The sequence below is a fragment of the Corvus cornix genome, chromosome 1 (genome assembly GCF_000738735.6).
Source record: "Corvus cornix cornix isolate S_Up_H32 chromosome 1, ASM73873v5, whole genome shotgun sequence".
NCBI classification, from domain to species: Eukaryota; Metazoa; Chordata; class Aves; order Passeriformes; family Corvidae; genus Corvus; species Corvus cornix.
The window spans coordinates 79,716,980-79,732,396 of NC_046332.1; the positions used below are offsets into that span (position 1 = coordinate 79,716,980).

The 15,417-nt window shown below is 36.0% G+C and overlaps 1 protein-coding gene across 5 annotated transcripts in view; it reads right to left on the reverse strand.

Annotated features, from left to right (window-relative positions):
- The window catches only part of FGF14 (fibroblast growth factor 14), a 384,596-nt gene that overhangs the window by 74,233 nt on the left and 294,946 nt on the right, over nucleotides 1–15,417 (reverse strand). For all 5 annotated transcript variants that reach the window (XM_010394116.4, XM_010394115.4, XM_010394117.4 and 2 more), the window contains one exon: nucleotides 15,138–15,241. In XM_010394116.4, coding sequence (XP_010392418.1) covers nucleotides 15,138–15,241 — 104 coding nt within the window. The remainder of the gene's footprint in view (nucleotides 1–15,137; nucleotides 15,242–15,417) is intronic.

Sequence of the window (15,417 nt, forward strand, 5' to 3'; positions counted from 1 at the left end):
CTGCTGCTTTGTATTCATCTACAGCACAGCTAGGAGATATCCATGGTCAAGAGCAAATGAGCCAGATCAGGTTGTGAAAGTTAAGTTTTATCTGCATAGTGATAAGGTGGCTCAATATAAAATTCTTAGTCCCTGTGTTCAGGTATTCCAGTTAGCCAACAAAACAGCCTTGAGGGAAGAAATAGTTACCAGAACTCAAAAATAAAAAAGAGAAGACAAAAAGCTCATTTTTAGACAGCTACTTTGAACATGAGATTTTAGCCCCCAGCAAACAAACTGTATGAAGAAGATGTTTTTTTTCACTGTTCTGCCACTGTTCACCATTTTGTTAAAATGATAAAAAGATAGGACTTTTACAGAATCTACTGAAGACGCATTTCTGGAGACAGCATGTGGATGAATGGCAATTTTGCCATGGTTTAGTGGCAGAAATCAGGGTATTCCACACTGCAGACTACATGAGGCTTGCTGCAGAAAGAATTTCACAGTTTTGTTACATTCATTCTACCATAAAGTTAGCTCAAATCATTTGAATCTATGTCAATAATTTCTGTAGACATTTCCCAGGTGACAGAAGGCTTTGTGACTACATTCAAATCACATGCTATGGTGCTCTAATGAATTTATTAGGACTTTCAAATTCAAGAAAGCAATGGGAAACTCAGACACCTGCTTCCTAATCCTGTCAGAGCCTGGACTGAAACAGTCTAGAGAAAGACCTAGGGGCTCTGTGCAGACTAGCTTCTACTGTTACATATTCACATATCTCAAATCTCTGCTTCATGATTGACACTTAATACATATTTCTGTGACACTTAATATATATTTTAATTGACTATGGTCAATTAAACTCTTTTCTATTAAACAGCTTCCAAAATTTTATTATTTTTTAAAAGGAAGACAAGAAAGCTTACTGGCATTCCCTAAGAGCATACATGGGAGTAAAAAAGCTACATTTATTTCTGCATGTCAAAGTTTTTGGGGTCACAAAGTGGAATTTTTCAACAAAATAAATTTCTGTCACTATGATATTATGGGCATTTGTTGGCACTGCTAAGGCTCTGGTTTCACTCCTGGAAGCAACAGTGTTTCCCCCTTACTGAGGCTACCCAAAAGCATGGAAACTACTGAAGTGTGTGAGAAATCCTTGGCCTATTTCTTTATTAGCGTAATATAAGATTATAATTTTAATAACCTGTCCTACAAAAGCCTGCCTTCCTACCAATATTTCAACACCGATGTTTAGAATGGAATGTGTCAAAGAAAATGTTAATGAAAATATTTGCTTATTTTTTATGGTTACCTGTTTTACCTAGTCATACTCTAGAATAAATAAATGAACCTATTTAGTTGATGGTCTTTTTACAGTGTAAAGTAGATATTTACTTCGGAATAAAAGAACAGTGTGCCACCTTAATAAGGACTTATCCAGCAGAGCTGGCTTTCCCAGGTCACTTCAATCACAGAGTGATATCAAGTTGACATTAAGAGAAAGATACTAAGATACTACCAACAATCTTAAGCATAGCGAGAGAACCCCCTGCTGTCTACCAGTGACGGGAACTGAGCTGGAAACCTTTAGAAAAAGCAGCAGGCCCTGAAATGCCAAATAAAATTCCTTCTTACATCCAGAGATAAAGGAAAAAGAGTATAGCACTACTTTAACAAATAGGACTTGACAAAAAAAGAGAAAATAGATGCGGGCATTTTCCAACATTTCTTGTTTTGACAAATGGAAGAAAGTGAAGAAAAGGAGGTTGTTTCAGCTTCTTGGAAAAAAACCCCAAACGTATGAACAAACCTATTTACAGAACTTCTGAAGTCCGTCTCTTTCATAAAAATATGACTTAGTCTAATTATATATTACCCAAAGATGGTAATAACTAAGAAGGCAAAACAATTGTCTAATTTTCACTGATTTCTTATAAAGTTACTGTTACACAGCCTTGAATTCAGTGCTTCCTGATTTGATAAGTGATACTTTGTATTTCTTGATAGAAGCACAAATACTCTGAATCTGCAAAATATTCTTGTAAAAATGGATAATAATTTTAAATATTTAGGATGTTAATACAGGTTAGGTTCACTCTCAAAACAGTTTCATAGGGTGTGAGTTTGCTTTATTGTTGGGTTGGTTTGGGCTTATTGTTGGCTTGGTTTTGGTTTGTTTGGTTGGGTTTTTTATAACTTTAATGCCTGTCATTAAATTACATCTTTATGTATAGTTTACACTACTTTTAGTCATGCATTGGGATATATACACTAACACACCCCTTTACACATATAAAAAATACGAGCATTTAAAAATGCATTCGTATTTATGCTTTTCTTTTCTTTTGATTATCTAGAACTTTTACTAAAAATTATGGGAAGATTTCAGAATTCTCTACGTTCCTAAAGATCTTGAAAATTTGGTTGAGTAATTGTTTCTGGTTTTCTGCATTTCTGGATTATTTACTTCATTAAAAAAAAATTACCTAGATAAATTCAGAGTATTTTCTTCAAAATATTTTTAATTTTTATTTAGTATCTTTAATGCCTACAGTGTTACAATTTATTTGTCATTCCTTTATTTGGCAATATCTATGTTAACAGCTACACTCGTGGAGGTATTTTCTGACTTTTCAGTTAAACAACTAATCAGCATTTTCTTTACATTTCCATGAGTTTTTTATTGCTCAAATCTATTAATGAAGCTTCTACCACTGTAGGCTCACACACAAAAATATGACTCTGGAAGTCATGAGGATAACAAGGTTATAGTGTAATTTTTAAGACTAGGACTGCAGAACTCCATGTTATATTTCTGAGTTTGATGTTATCTACAAACAAATAAAACTGAGCATGCCTCTTCATAATAAAAGCTGTCACCTGCCAGAATAAAAGGTCATTTAGTGTGAATTTTGCATCTTGTCTGTCTCTAACATGGCCCATGTCCCTACACTTCCTATTAAGGTAACTCCAACAATTTCAAGTGAGGCTATTTTTATCATGGCTTGTTTCTGACAATATTCACTAGTGAGACTGTTTTCATATAGCGAGACTGTTTTCATATGATTGGCAGAGTTTGAAGTGAATCTAATATAATCTACCTGTGGATCATCTACCTAATCCTTTCTTCTGCCTTCTTCTTTCTCTGTGCCATACCAGCACATCAAAAACTGTGAGTTGGAAATAGTTTAGACACTACCTCACTATTCCTCATATTCCATCTATAGAGCAGTCACCTCCATATGATAATCCTTGGAAATCAAAAATCAATTGACCTATTTTCTACTCTAATTGTGTCAATTGAAGAAAAGTGACTTTCACAGTTCTGAGCACCAGGCAGGATGCTGACATTTGTCAAAGATGCGGTGAAATTTCTGTAAGTATTAAGGGAAATACCAATTTTATCTTTTATTCTGTTTTCAAATGCTATTCTTCAGCTACCTTCAGTGGTCAGATGCATGCTAAATGGGTGATAGAATAGCCTCAGCTGATGCTTCCTGAAGTTGTCACTTCCAATGCCTGAAAGGCCGATTCCTTCATCTCCTTTGTTGCTGGTGCCAATAGATACTTGAAAATGAAGAGACAAGGGCACACTCCTGATCTTCAAATGTCAAGAAGAAAATAGTCAACTCAGTCCTCCTCATGAACAATTAAATGTTGAAAAAGAATATTAAATGCTGTGTCTTTTATGTTACCGTAAGACTTAAAAGAAGTTCTCCAGGAAAAAAAAGGGGTGGGGGGAGGGCAAGAGAAAAGCACAAGGTTGAAAGCAGGTTGAAATTAAAAATGCATTTTTACTAATAGTACTTGTGTACTGAATTGAATGAAGGAATTCTCCCTGATATATTCTTTTCAAGAAGCTGAATGAGAATGATGCTTACACTTACCCAAATCCTTCCAGTACCTACTGAAGTATAGACCAATAGCTTCAAATCCCACTGGAACAAATGGAAAAATTGCTACCAAATCTAAAAGTCATTCTATGCCATTGTAAAAACAGAAGTTACTCTACAAAGATTGTGCTTCCAGATTATTCTATATTAATTATACTTCACTGTTTTGTCTGACCAGACTATTCTCTCTTTATCACAGTAACATGGATTTTGTTCTTTCCTTGGCAGAGAACATCCAAACCCATCCTAGGGTAAAGAACAAAATGCCAACAAGAATTTTGGAATGTAGTTAATCCCAGGCAGGTCTATTTTTAATTAAAATTTTATAAAAATTAAACCCTTATGTATTTTTTTTTAATAAAGCCATACTCCTCCAGAAATACAAAACACTGGGGGGTAGAAATAGTAACAATACTTGGCAAATAGATTAAAAAATCTTATACTTCCACCTATTCCTAACATCATCTAAGCTACTTTTAAGAGTAGATTTTTTTCATAATATTATTCTCTTTCCTGATGATCTGGGCTGTGCTAAGTTTTGGCCTGTAGCCTGAACAGCAATGTGACAGGGTATAACTGCTTAGGGGACATCAGTCACAACACAGAAGTCACATGCTGGCCAAGAGGGACATGAAAAAGAGAATATATGATGCTTTTGAAATGTCAGCTATATCTTTTTTTGTGCCTGTGGTATAAAACCCTTTCTCTATCTTTTTAAAATTCACCAGCTGTTAGGCAATTCTGCAATAAGTAAACAATTCCATGGTGAATTAGGCAATCGCATCTCTTTTGTGGAAAACTTTGGGTCTTTAGCTCTGTACATCTGTGGAGTCACAAAGTACTAGTATTTCATTTTCATGTTGAAACACTGTATTTTCAGCTTTGCAGACAATTACACTAAAGATTAAGTAATATCATGTAAATGTCTGGTAACACTAAAAAATCTTATCAGTCTGTTAATAAGCCAAAGCCTTCCATAATGTGATGTGCTATTGGAAAAAGAAACCAAGGGTGCACAGGAGGAATTAAGTCTTCGGGTTTTTGTTCCACTTAGTCAAAGTACAAGGTTTTCCTACAAATCCTGTATATTAAGTCCAGATGTTCATGGTTTTCCAGGTAGTGGCACCGTGCCACTTTTATTACAAAATGTTTAGTGATAAATAGAACAGAATGTAGAGGAGAGTCACATCTGAATTCAAACACAATGGGGTGACTTGTCTACTCACCCCTACTCCAACGCTTTTGCTGCAGTAAAATTCAGGTTTGACTGCTGATTTTCTACAGATTTATGATTCCTTGTGAGACACCCTCGGGGAGAGAAAATATGTCCCCAAGGCTGTATTTGTAGTCTGCTAAAAAACAAGAATCCTTGTCAAATCAAGAGCAATCAGTCAAGAGAGCTTCTAATCTGACAGTGAATAGAATATGCTGAATAAACACTGCACAACAAACTCACCAGTTTAACTCTTCCAAGAGGGATTTTTGAAAATGCTCTGTTACGCCAACCCTGATACCTATGAAATCAGCAATTGTAATTGGCATCATAACTAGGCCAACAATTGGTACTCCAAAAAAAAAGAGCCCTTCAACATTCAGGCAGTATTTTATAAATTTGAAATTGGAAATTTTAATTACACTAAGCTGTGGGCATAAAAGGCCCCACCACTGCTATGTGTTATTCTGATGCCGTGCCACAACTAGTGGCTGGTCAGGTAACAAGACAGATGAACCTCATACACTCCTTCAGGATGTCTGTTTCCACCTAAAACTGCCTCTGACTGAATGGTGTCCCAACTGAGGGAAAGAGGAGAAAGCAGGAAAGACTCACACTCTACAAACAAAAATGTCAAAAGACGGTTGTAAGAATCATAGAATATCCTGAGTTGGAAGAGACTCACAAGAATCACTGAAATTCAGCTCATGGCCCTGTATGGGAATGAAGATCTATGATACTTGTCTAAATGAGCATAATGAGCATATATGATCATGCACTACGCACAGGAATACACCAAGGAACACCGTTAGGGAAAGTTGCCAGCAGAGAAAGTCGAGGATTGAGGAATTTGACAAACCAAGAGGGAAATCAAGACTTGATGTTAGCTAACTATGTACTAGTTGCTGGACGCTTGTTTTTCTAGTCAGTTTTGTTTAGACACGTGAAAATCAGTGTCAACACACTTATTTATGTTGTAAATGAACTCTAATTGACAAATAGTTAGCTACAAATTTAGCTAAAGGGAAACAAAATGTGGTCTTGAGTATATTCACGGATAATCCCAGCCTTTTCTGTGGACATATTTGCCCACAGACTGTCTTAGGTCTGCAAAGCCACACAGCAGATCCTGTCTCTGGTCACAGAAAATCCCATAGGGAAAGGCTGCGGAAGCAGCCCCTGTCCCCTGTGGCATGCCGACATAAGAGAGGGGACTATGAACACCCTCGGGCAGATTAACAAACTCTGCCAACATGTGAAAGGCCAGGGTAAGGGGTCATTAGTCAGGACATTCAGAATCAGCATTTCTGTGGGCCTACCCAGATGGTCAAGTTTTCATACACGATCCAGCCCATGGCTAAAGCTGCCTTAGAAACAGAAATATCCCAAATTTTTCCATAGGCATATGGGATTACAAGGGATATAAATTTATCACTGACCATCAGTCACTAAGTTTAGCTGCACACTTGCCTCTTCAAATGAAAAAAATGAATCTGCTACAGCAAGAAAATTTGTGTGCATGACAGCAAGGTAAAACAAGAATCCCCCGAAATCAAGAATAATAGGAAACCTGTTACAAAAATGTAATGGATATCGTGTATAAGTCAGTCATTTATGTATATAACACTAATACCAAATGCCCCTACAACTTTTGTCAGCATCTGATATTTACACAACTGTATCTTTTCTACAAAGCCCTGTTGTGTAGAGTTGCACACTACAACAACATTTTAAATATGCCATCCTTCTTCTGAAGTCTAATCATAAGGACCACACATGATACAGAATTTTGTTGTAAAGATATGATGATATTTTAATACGCACATACTTGAGCCCACACCATTTTATTATAGGATATGAGGGGTACCTTAGAAAGTTCCCTGAAATTATAGGATCCTTGCATAATTTTCTTTAATTACTTAGGTAAATACCATTCACATATTTTGTTTTAATATTATCAGATATAAACTGAATATTCTGATATAGATATTTAAAATTTTAGACAAATTTTTTAAAAAATCACAAAATATGCATTTGACTATTTCATTTCTGCAAGGTAATGTGGATCTTTTGTCGCATAATGAAAGCAAATTTTTGCCTGACTGAAGCCATTCTTCAGACAAACAGAAATATTTTTTTGAAAATAGACTATATATCTAAAAGCTCTCAGTTCAGTTCTGTTCATCTATCTTTGTATCTAGACACATATCTCTTGGAAATAGTCCTGAATAACAGAAGATGCATTAACTATGCAGTTACAGAAGTGATAGACAGCACCACATGAGTCTAACTGCGCTACTCCACAGAAATTTGGGGGTTTTTCTTACCTACAGATCTTGATGATGCAATAGGAAGTCTTCTCTACACCGTAAGAATGACATTTATTATGAAATAGATTTACCATTAAATCCTCCAAAAATTGGCTTTAATATTTTTAATATTCATTAACCATTAATGGAAAGAAGTAGTAGGACTTTGTTTTGGAAACATGTAATTGTCTAAAATTTGAGAGATTCTAAGTCTTTGGTAGTCTTTTCGTACTTGGATGAAATGAATGAGTAAGATTAAACAGTAATGAATAGAAAATTAGAAATTTCAAACATGATCCTTTTTGCTTGGGAAGTGACAATTAGAAGGGAAGTAAGAGAACAGAAGCCAAGAGTGGTATACAACAGGCAGTGAGATGCATTCAACATTTAGGATTACAGACAACCCCAAACGTCTAAGAGCAACAAAGCAGAGAATGAAGAAACATCCAGAATAGTGTAGTTGTGTTTATGCAACAAAACAAACATTGGCCAAAAACACAGGGATGTTAACATGAGAGACAGAATTGCCAGAAGCAGAAATTTGACAGACTTGATTAAGCTGCTGGTCCATCAAGCCTGTGCTCAGCCTGTAGCTGTGACCATTGCACAATAGTTCAGAGACAAACCTCCTCCAGTGCAACTGCACTAAATGATGCTGTACATTGTGGAAAGCATTCCTCTCAGTCCCTGTGGCAGTCATCCTACTTCCTGAAGCATGACATTAGATCACCTCATTTTAGCATACCTACCTACAGTTACTATTCCTTGTCATACAATCATTGAAAAATATCCAACTGCAGCTGCTGACTCTGTGATTGTCCGTGCTTTGCCAAGTTTGGAAGAGCAATGTTTAATCTTGAGGCATTTATGTACATTTCAGGGAGAGAGAACACATATAGTAAGAGATTTTTGCATGTGGATATGAGAAACATACATGAGAAAGGAAAACGAATAATTTAAGCAAGTATGAAACTGTTTCTTACAGACAAAAATTCAGCTAGATCCTGGATACTGTAGACATTAATGAACCAAACAGGACATACATATTTGGTTTAACTAGCAAGAAACAGAGATGCAAATTTTGAGTCAAATTATTTTATTATCCCCAGTACAGCATTTAAATTCCAGGAGGAAACAACTGCCATAGAGTAAGGAGTCACACTAAAACACTGTCTCTTTATATTACTAATTATCTTTTTATATATTCAAAGTGGAGTATTTCATTAAGCAACATGGTTTATGAGCTGTAGTTCGAATAGTAGCCATTTCTGTGTGTGAAAAACTCAGAAAGGTAGCAATAAATGGAAGCACGAGACTTGAACAATAGTGATATCATCCTAAACATTTCTACAATGATGATATCATTATAGAGTTTTTTACAATACTGCTCTGCTCCACTGTGCTATTTATCCACTTTCTTATATCCCTTCTTATCACAGTCTCCTCATGTCAGCCTCATTCCATTCATCTCTTCCCTTCTCACTTCTCTCCTGCCTTATCAAACTCTTATGTGTCTCTGCATGCCTCCTTTTTTTACCTTATCTTGTGTGTGAAAGCATTGGCTTCAGCACATTCAATCAAAAATGTGCTGAAAACCTAACCCACTGAAAAAAGTCATGGACTTAGTGTGTATTTTGCACCCCTTTTCTACTACATGCTGTGGCAGGGACATCTGACACTCTTTTGTACAATATAACGGGGCTATGTTATCAGTTGTTCCTTAAGTGCTACCATAGAATAAATTCATTGGCAATTTTCTGTATTTATTTTTGGCAGGCAACCTGAGAGACAAATTACCTACCTCCAAACACATATATAAATAAGCATAAACCATGCAGGTGTTTTCCTCCTCCCTGTCAGTGTATTTCAACTGCTGGGACATGCTGAACTTGTTTACCTTTTGAGAGATGCAGCCCAATTTACAGAGGAACACAGCCCTGAAACATGCTATATAATCCCCTCTCAAAAAAAATTTTTCAATATGAAGCAAATATAGGTCACTTTCTAACCAATCCCAAAGTGAATAAAAGATAACAGGAAATGCAAAAATGGTATCCATATGCAAGGAAGCACTTTAATAGTAAGTCCTTAAAATAAGGGAGTTTGCATAAGGTCTGTGCATTTACAGTCTTAAAAATATCACATAATTAGTTTTCAAAAGTCTTTACCAGGAGCCATGATTTTCAAATAACTAAATATACCCATTTTCCTCTCTCCAAAGTGAGCCAGAATACTTCCAACATACAGATAATGACAAGTGAAATAAGGTCCTATCCCTGTCTTATTAAAGTCTAAGCTGGAAGATAAATGTGTGGGAGCAGGTTGAGACCCTAAAGCATAAGTCTGACATAAGAAAGCAAATAATGTTTTCTATTGATCACAATATTATGAGACACTCCACCCTGATGTCCTCACATTTACAGAACCACAGATACCTCAAGAGCAGAGAGACTCACCCTTTTCTGATATTTAGTATACTTTTGACCACTAGAAATAAAAGTCTACATCTTTTAAATCACAGAGCAAGCTCTATTTGTTACTTTTCTCTAAACAGATATATTCCTGACTATTTCCACAATACTTTGCAAGGTGGAGAATGGTCTTTGCCAAAACATAGGTCAACTACTGTTACAACAATGTTGTCTTGATGTCAACATTAACCCCTTCTTGATCATTCTTATAAAAAATTTAGTATTTTAAAACATTGCATTTCCTCTTTGGTTTTGTCTAGTTTAAACTCCCTTCTGCTCTGTTTATTGTAAAGATTTATGCACCTTTGAACACTCAAAGTACTGCACGTGCTAAGCTTTGCTATTCTAAAGCATAAAGCAAGGCTCTGTGAAAAGCTACACAAAATTTATTTTTCATTTGACTTTGATTTAAATATTAGAAATAGAGACTACTTCAGTTCTCACTCTTTTTCAGGCTTCACTGAAGGTGCTCCTATGTTCTTCCTTGAGGCTTAATTTTGTTCTCCTCAGAGAGGTCAATTATGTGGGCTTAAAGAAGTGGCAGAAATAACGGCATTGGGAAGCTGCCGAAATGTCAGGAGAAATCCTCAAAGGCTTTTTTTTCAGGTGAGAGTTGCTGGAGCGATAGAACAAATACACTTCTCAGCAACAGATATTGATGTTCTCTCTTTCATGAAGGCTGTGGCACAGACTGATAGCTTACTGCAACAGAAATGCTACCCCAACCAACACCCTTCCAACACCCTCAACACTGTGTACCATGGCAGATCAGAAAAACAAACCCCCACTTCACAAGATTATTCTGTTAAGCGAGTAGTGTGACATTCCCAATTCTGAAATACTTCGCAAAAAGTTGGGAAAACCTCTGAGAAATGCAACCATGTCTCTCCAGTACTTTCTACCTCCTTCCAGTGAGGTTCCCACAACCATACCCAGAAGACCTCTGGAGCCACAGTGCACTATGATGGAAGAGGGGACCAGGGAGGTCAGACCTGGCCCTGCAGGTTCAGTCATCTTTCAAAGCATCAGTCTTACTAAGAAACCATGCAGTGAGTTCCTGTGACTTTGATACCTGCTGCTGACAATACCACAGGTGTACTCTTTCCTCTCTGGTTTAGTCCACATCTCTGGTCTCAGAAAAGTGGCAGAAGAAATGGTGAAAGAGGAAACACAAAGAAGAAAACACAAGCAGGTTAAGGTGTTCTAGACAGGATTTTTCCTTGTCTAGATTTTGGATTTTCCCTTGTCTAGATTTTGGATTTTCCCTTTTCTCTTACTCTGATAGCCACAAATAAAAGGTAGTACCCTGCCAAACTGCTCCTATGATGAAAAAGGGAACCAGTAGCCCTTCCAAGCACTCCCATATATATCCAATAATTCTGGAGAAAAGTCCATTGATATAACCCCAGAAGACTCTCACATCACCATCGCAGGAAAACAGGAATTATAAAATTGACTAACATATTATAGGTTTTAACTCTGAATTCATCCTGTTAAAATAGCAGGAAATCCTAGAAGCAAAACAAAACCTGCAGCCCCCTGGAAGTTGAACTAATGAACCACTTGCAAAGGGAGTTGATCAAAATTAACATCAAACCCAGCAAAAGCTTCTGCCAAGTACTGCACTGCCATCTTCCTGCTGCAGGCAATACCTGTTCCCCATGGAGAACCCCTGCAGTTGTGCTCCCTTTCTCAGTGTCTAGAGCCAGTTTCATTCCTTTTGATTTTGACAAGACAAAACCTGGAAATGAAACCTCATCTTGCTCACCCTTTCCAAAGGAAGAAAGGAATAAGGCATAATTTTTGACTTTTAACATATGAAGTCCGTAACTATTACATCAAAAATCTCGCTGAGATGGCTCTTTGTGGAAAAATCCAGATTCTCAAACTAGCTTTCACAGTTATTAAGTCAGTCATAAATATTAAATTATTCACAGTTCATTAAACCATCTAAAATAAATTTCAACTAATTTTTAAAATTCTCATTGCTCACTAGCATACATGCAGAACTGGGAAGCTGCTAGTAGATAAATATATGCTATTTATGACTAGATATATATTGATATACAGATATAAGTATATGTAAATATACACACACAGAAAAATAAAGTTGGATGCAGAAATCCAAAGCTTCAAGCCAGGTGAACTTAATGGATAGTCTTTCAGTGAACTAACCCTTAAAAGATCAAGGAAAAACACAACATGAAAAGGCTATTGTTCTCATATTTCATATGATAGAAAATAATGAATTATGGCATTACAATAATTACTTTAAACACGTAGAAAAAATCAGGTTATGATTTTGGAAAAAAATTTGGAAAATTTATCTCAGGAATTTTGCAAAACCCTATCAAACTCCAAAGATTTTGCTTCTCCTTTATTTGACAAGACTTTGATAGTGTATGTTAGAGACCCTGGCTCAATCAATTCCCAAATGACAGAATACAAATCTCACTTGCTGCAGCGCAGGCAAAATAGGTATGAAAAGCTCGTGAGACTGATCTTCCCACACAAAGTGCTGCCCTCCTGTTTCTCTTCTAAGAAATACTGACATAACACTCTTCTATGAAGTTTCTGCACATTTTTCTCGTTCTAATTCTGAGAAATAGTTGAAAAAAATTTTAAATATGCCAGAATAAAGGGGGGAAGAAAAGGAGAGACTCTCAAACTGATGCAACCAACCATTAAAAAAGGCAAGAAACAATGTAAATTCACATTTGATAATCTGTATGTGAAACTGGTCTGTCACTGTACCTTCTTTTTCTTCTTCAAGAACACACAGCAACTTCACACATAATACCTTTCCTGTCGGTGCTGTTGCTTAATTAGTCAACATGATGTGAACCTTATTATAAAAATAATTGAGTTGGGGCCTTCAGTTTCTGAAGAGAGGCATCAACATGTGGGCTATTCTCACAAGATATGGGTTCCATATACTGTGAATATGAATGTGACAGGAAGAAGGGACACCAAGCCGTGCTGCGGAGGACTATACAGAACTTCAGTTTCAACTTATACTAAAAGTGCTACTTAGTCTACAGAGCATGCTTCCATTTTTTAAATCCTTATAAGAAATTGGTAATAAATATAAATATGTGCACATTTTAACGATCATTCCCATTATGCAGCAGTCTTTTTCAATGATGGAAGTTGGCATACGAAACTTAGAAATCTTTCTTCTCCCATCCTCTCCCAAATAGCCAAGGGAAAAACGTGTGACATGCAAGACAGAATTGCATTTATGTGCAACAGATACACAGATGTGAAAAACAAAAAGACAAAAAATCCACCAAGACAGTAACAGAAAGTGATTGGTTAAAAATATTTTTCTGCAAATGATGATATATAATTCTTCATCTTGATCCTCAGGGGAAGACAGACTTCTCTCTGATGCTTTGTCATTTTATATTCAAATGCATTAGTCTTTAAGGTGAAAGCAGGCAATTGCTGAGACAAAAATGTATTATCAGTGTTGTCAATACATTAATATGAAACAATCAAACCTGTATAGGTACTTTAATATGAACAATCAAACCAGCATTGATGTTTTGAAACCACTATCTTTAAATTTTTTGATCAAATATTATTATTTTTCTATTTGGCAAGGGTTTAAGTTGAAAATCATTTTGTAGACATAACAAAACTATGTCTTCCATTGTGTTTTCTAATATGTCAAATTTGTCATTTAATGGGCCAGCCACTCATCTTTCATTTTCTGCACAAGGAAGAGTAAGCAGTACATTATAAAAACATTCATTTCCTTGCCTTGCTCAGCTTCATTTAACTTGAACCATTTCCAGAATAATACATAAATACAGTGCCTATCACAATTTGTTCATGTGTGGTCCCCCTTCAGAATTAACCATCAGGAAACTGCACATTTTCTGAAATTTGTATTTCCTTCTGGAGTACTAAGAACTTACTACAGGAACAGTGCTGGGCAAGAATGTATTCTTCAGTGTGCCAACACATTAAAAAATGCTGCTCATGCCATGATCCAGAAATGAACTTCTCACACAATGAGATGGAACTGGAAAGCCAGTAATTAATTTTCTCTAATAGCTCGAGGTTTTTCCTTCTAGTTTTCTTCCTTCTGATAGCAAATACTGCATGTTTTCCTGTGATAGAATTTTTATTTCGAATAAATGCAAAAAAAATGTAGATCATACTGCTGGAATTTCAGCAGTTTCCAGCAGGCATTTTCTGAGAAGGAATTTTCTCTTTGCCTTGACATTGACATTCAAGATTAGTTCCATTTTTTCTTCCTAATTAGCTTTTCCAAGACAATTGTATGTTTGAAACAAACAGAATACTTTCCCTCAGGGCATCAGAAACTTAATCTTTCTAATTTCCTTTCAATAGACACTGAAAACAAAGAAGTGTGTTGTAACTCAGTTGGGAATTAAGAACCATGTGACATAAAAAAATGGGAAAAGCACTATGTACATAAATTTAACACAGATATCAATAAAAATATAGTAATGAAAAATCCTTTAAGCCACCTTGTTAATACCTGACAGAACTGCCTGTTCACATTAAAGTAGCTTTGCCTTTTAAAGGAAGTTAGGGCACTAAATTTACACAAAACTGAGGAATTTTATATTCACAACAACGCACTGAGTGATTAGCATTAAATCATTGAAATATCATAAACAGTCTGAGATCTTTCCAGTCACTTTATCCAGCAGCCTTCTTTGTACTCAAAAGTTTTTTTTTAAACTTTGATCATTCCACAAAGATAATAGTCCCTCACAGAGCTCTTTATTTTCCTTATATTTGATATAAAAAAATCAATAATGCTAAGCATACAGTTACAAGATTATGGTGATAAACCATAAGACTGTTAATGACCTTCTAGATGGAAGCTGCACTCATAAATCTCATCAATAAAAGTAATGGTTAGAGCAGTTTTTGGATTCCGATCAACAAGCCACTAAGAAAATAACTGCAGGTCTCTATTTAAAAATTTTGGAGAATTGAATTGAAAATTCTAATCTTTGTGGCATATGGCACTCTACCAGTATAGCCTACCAGGAAAAGAGCTCTATGGTATGTTTTTTTAGGATTGTTAACATGCAGACTTTCATACGTCGTACACAGTAATTTCTAGTGTATCCCATCTGGAGATAAGGCTGCACACAACCCCGGTGTGTGTAACATACAGACATTGTGAACTCCTTAAAAGTGGACACGCGTCTCATTCCTGTGTAGATTTCAAGTTCAGCTGTGCCTCTTAAACAGAGTCCAGCAAAATACTTACTGATGTGTAGAGGAAACCTTCTCCATTTAGGGCTATATACAACCCAGTCTTTACACCCTGGATAGCGACAACTCGAAGTCCCACTGGTATAAGGTTGAATAAAGCTGTGAAGGAAAAGCATGACCAGATATAAATATGCTACGGTTAATACAATATTCAAATAAACATAATTAGCAAAAAGAAAAAAAAATAGTTCCTCTATAATTTTTTAATGCTTTTAAAATTAGACTCACTCAGAAAATCTTGCTTCTCTGATTCTGGCAAGTAGCTCTGTATTTTC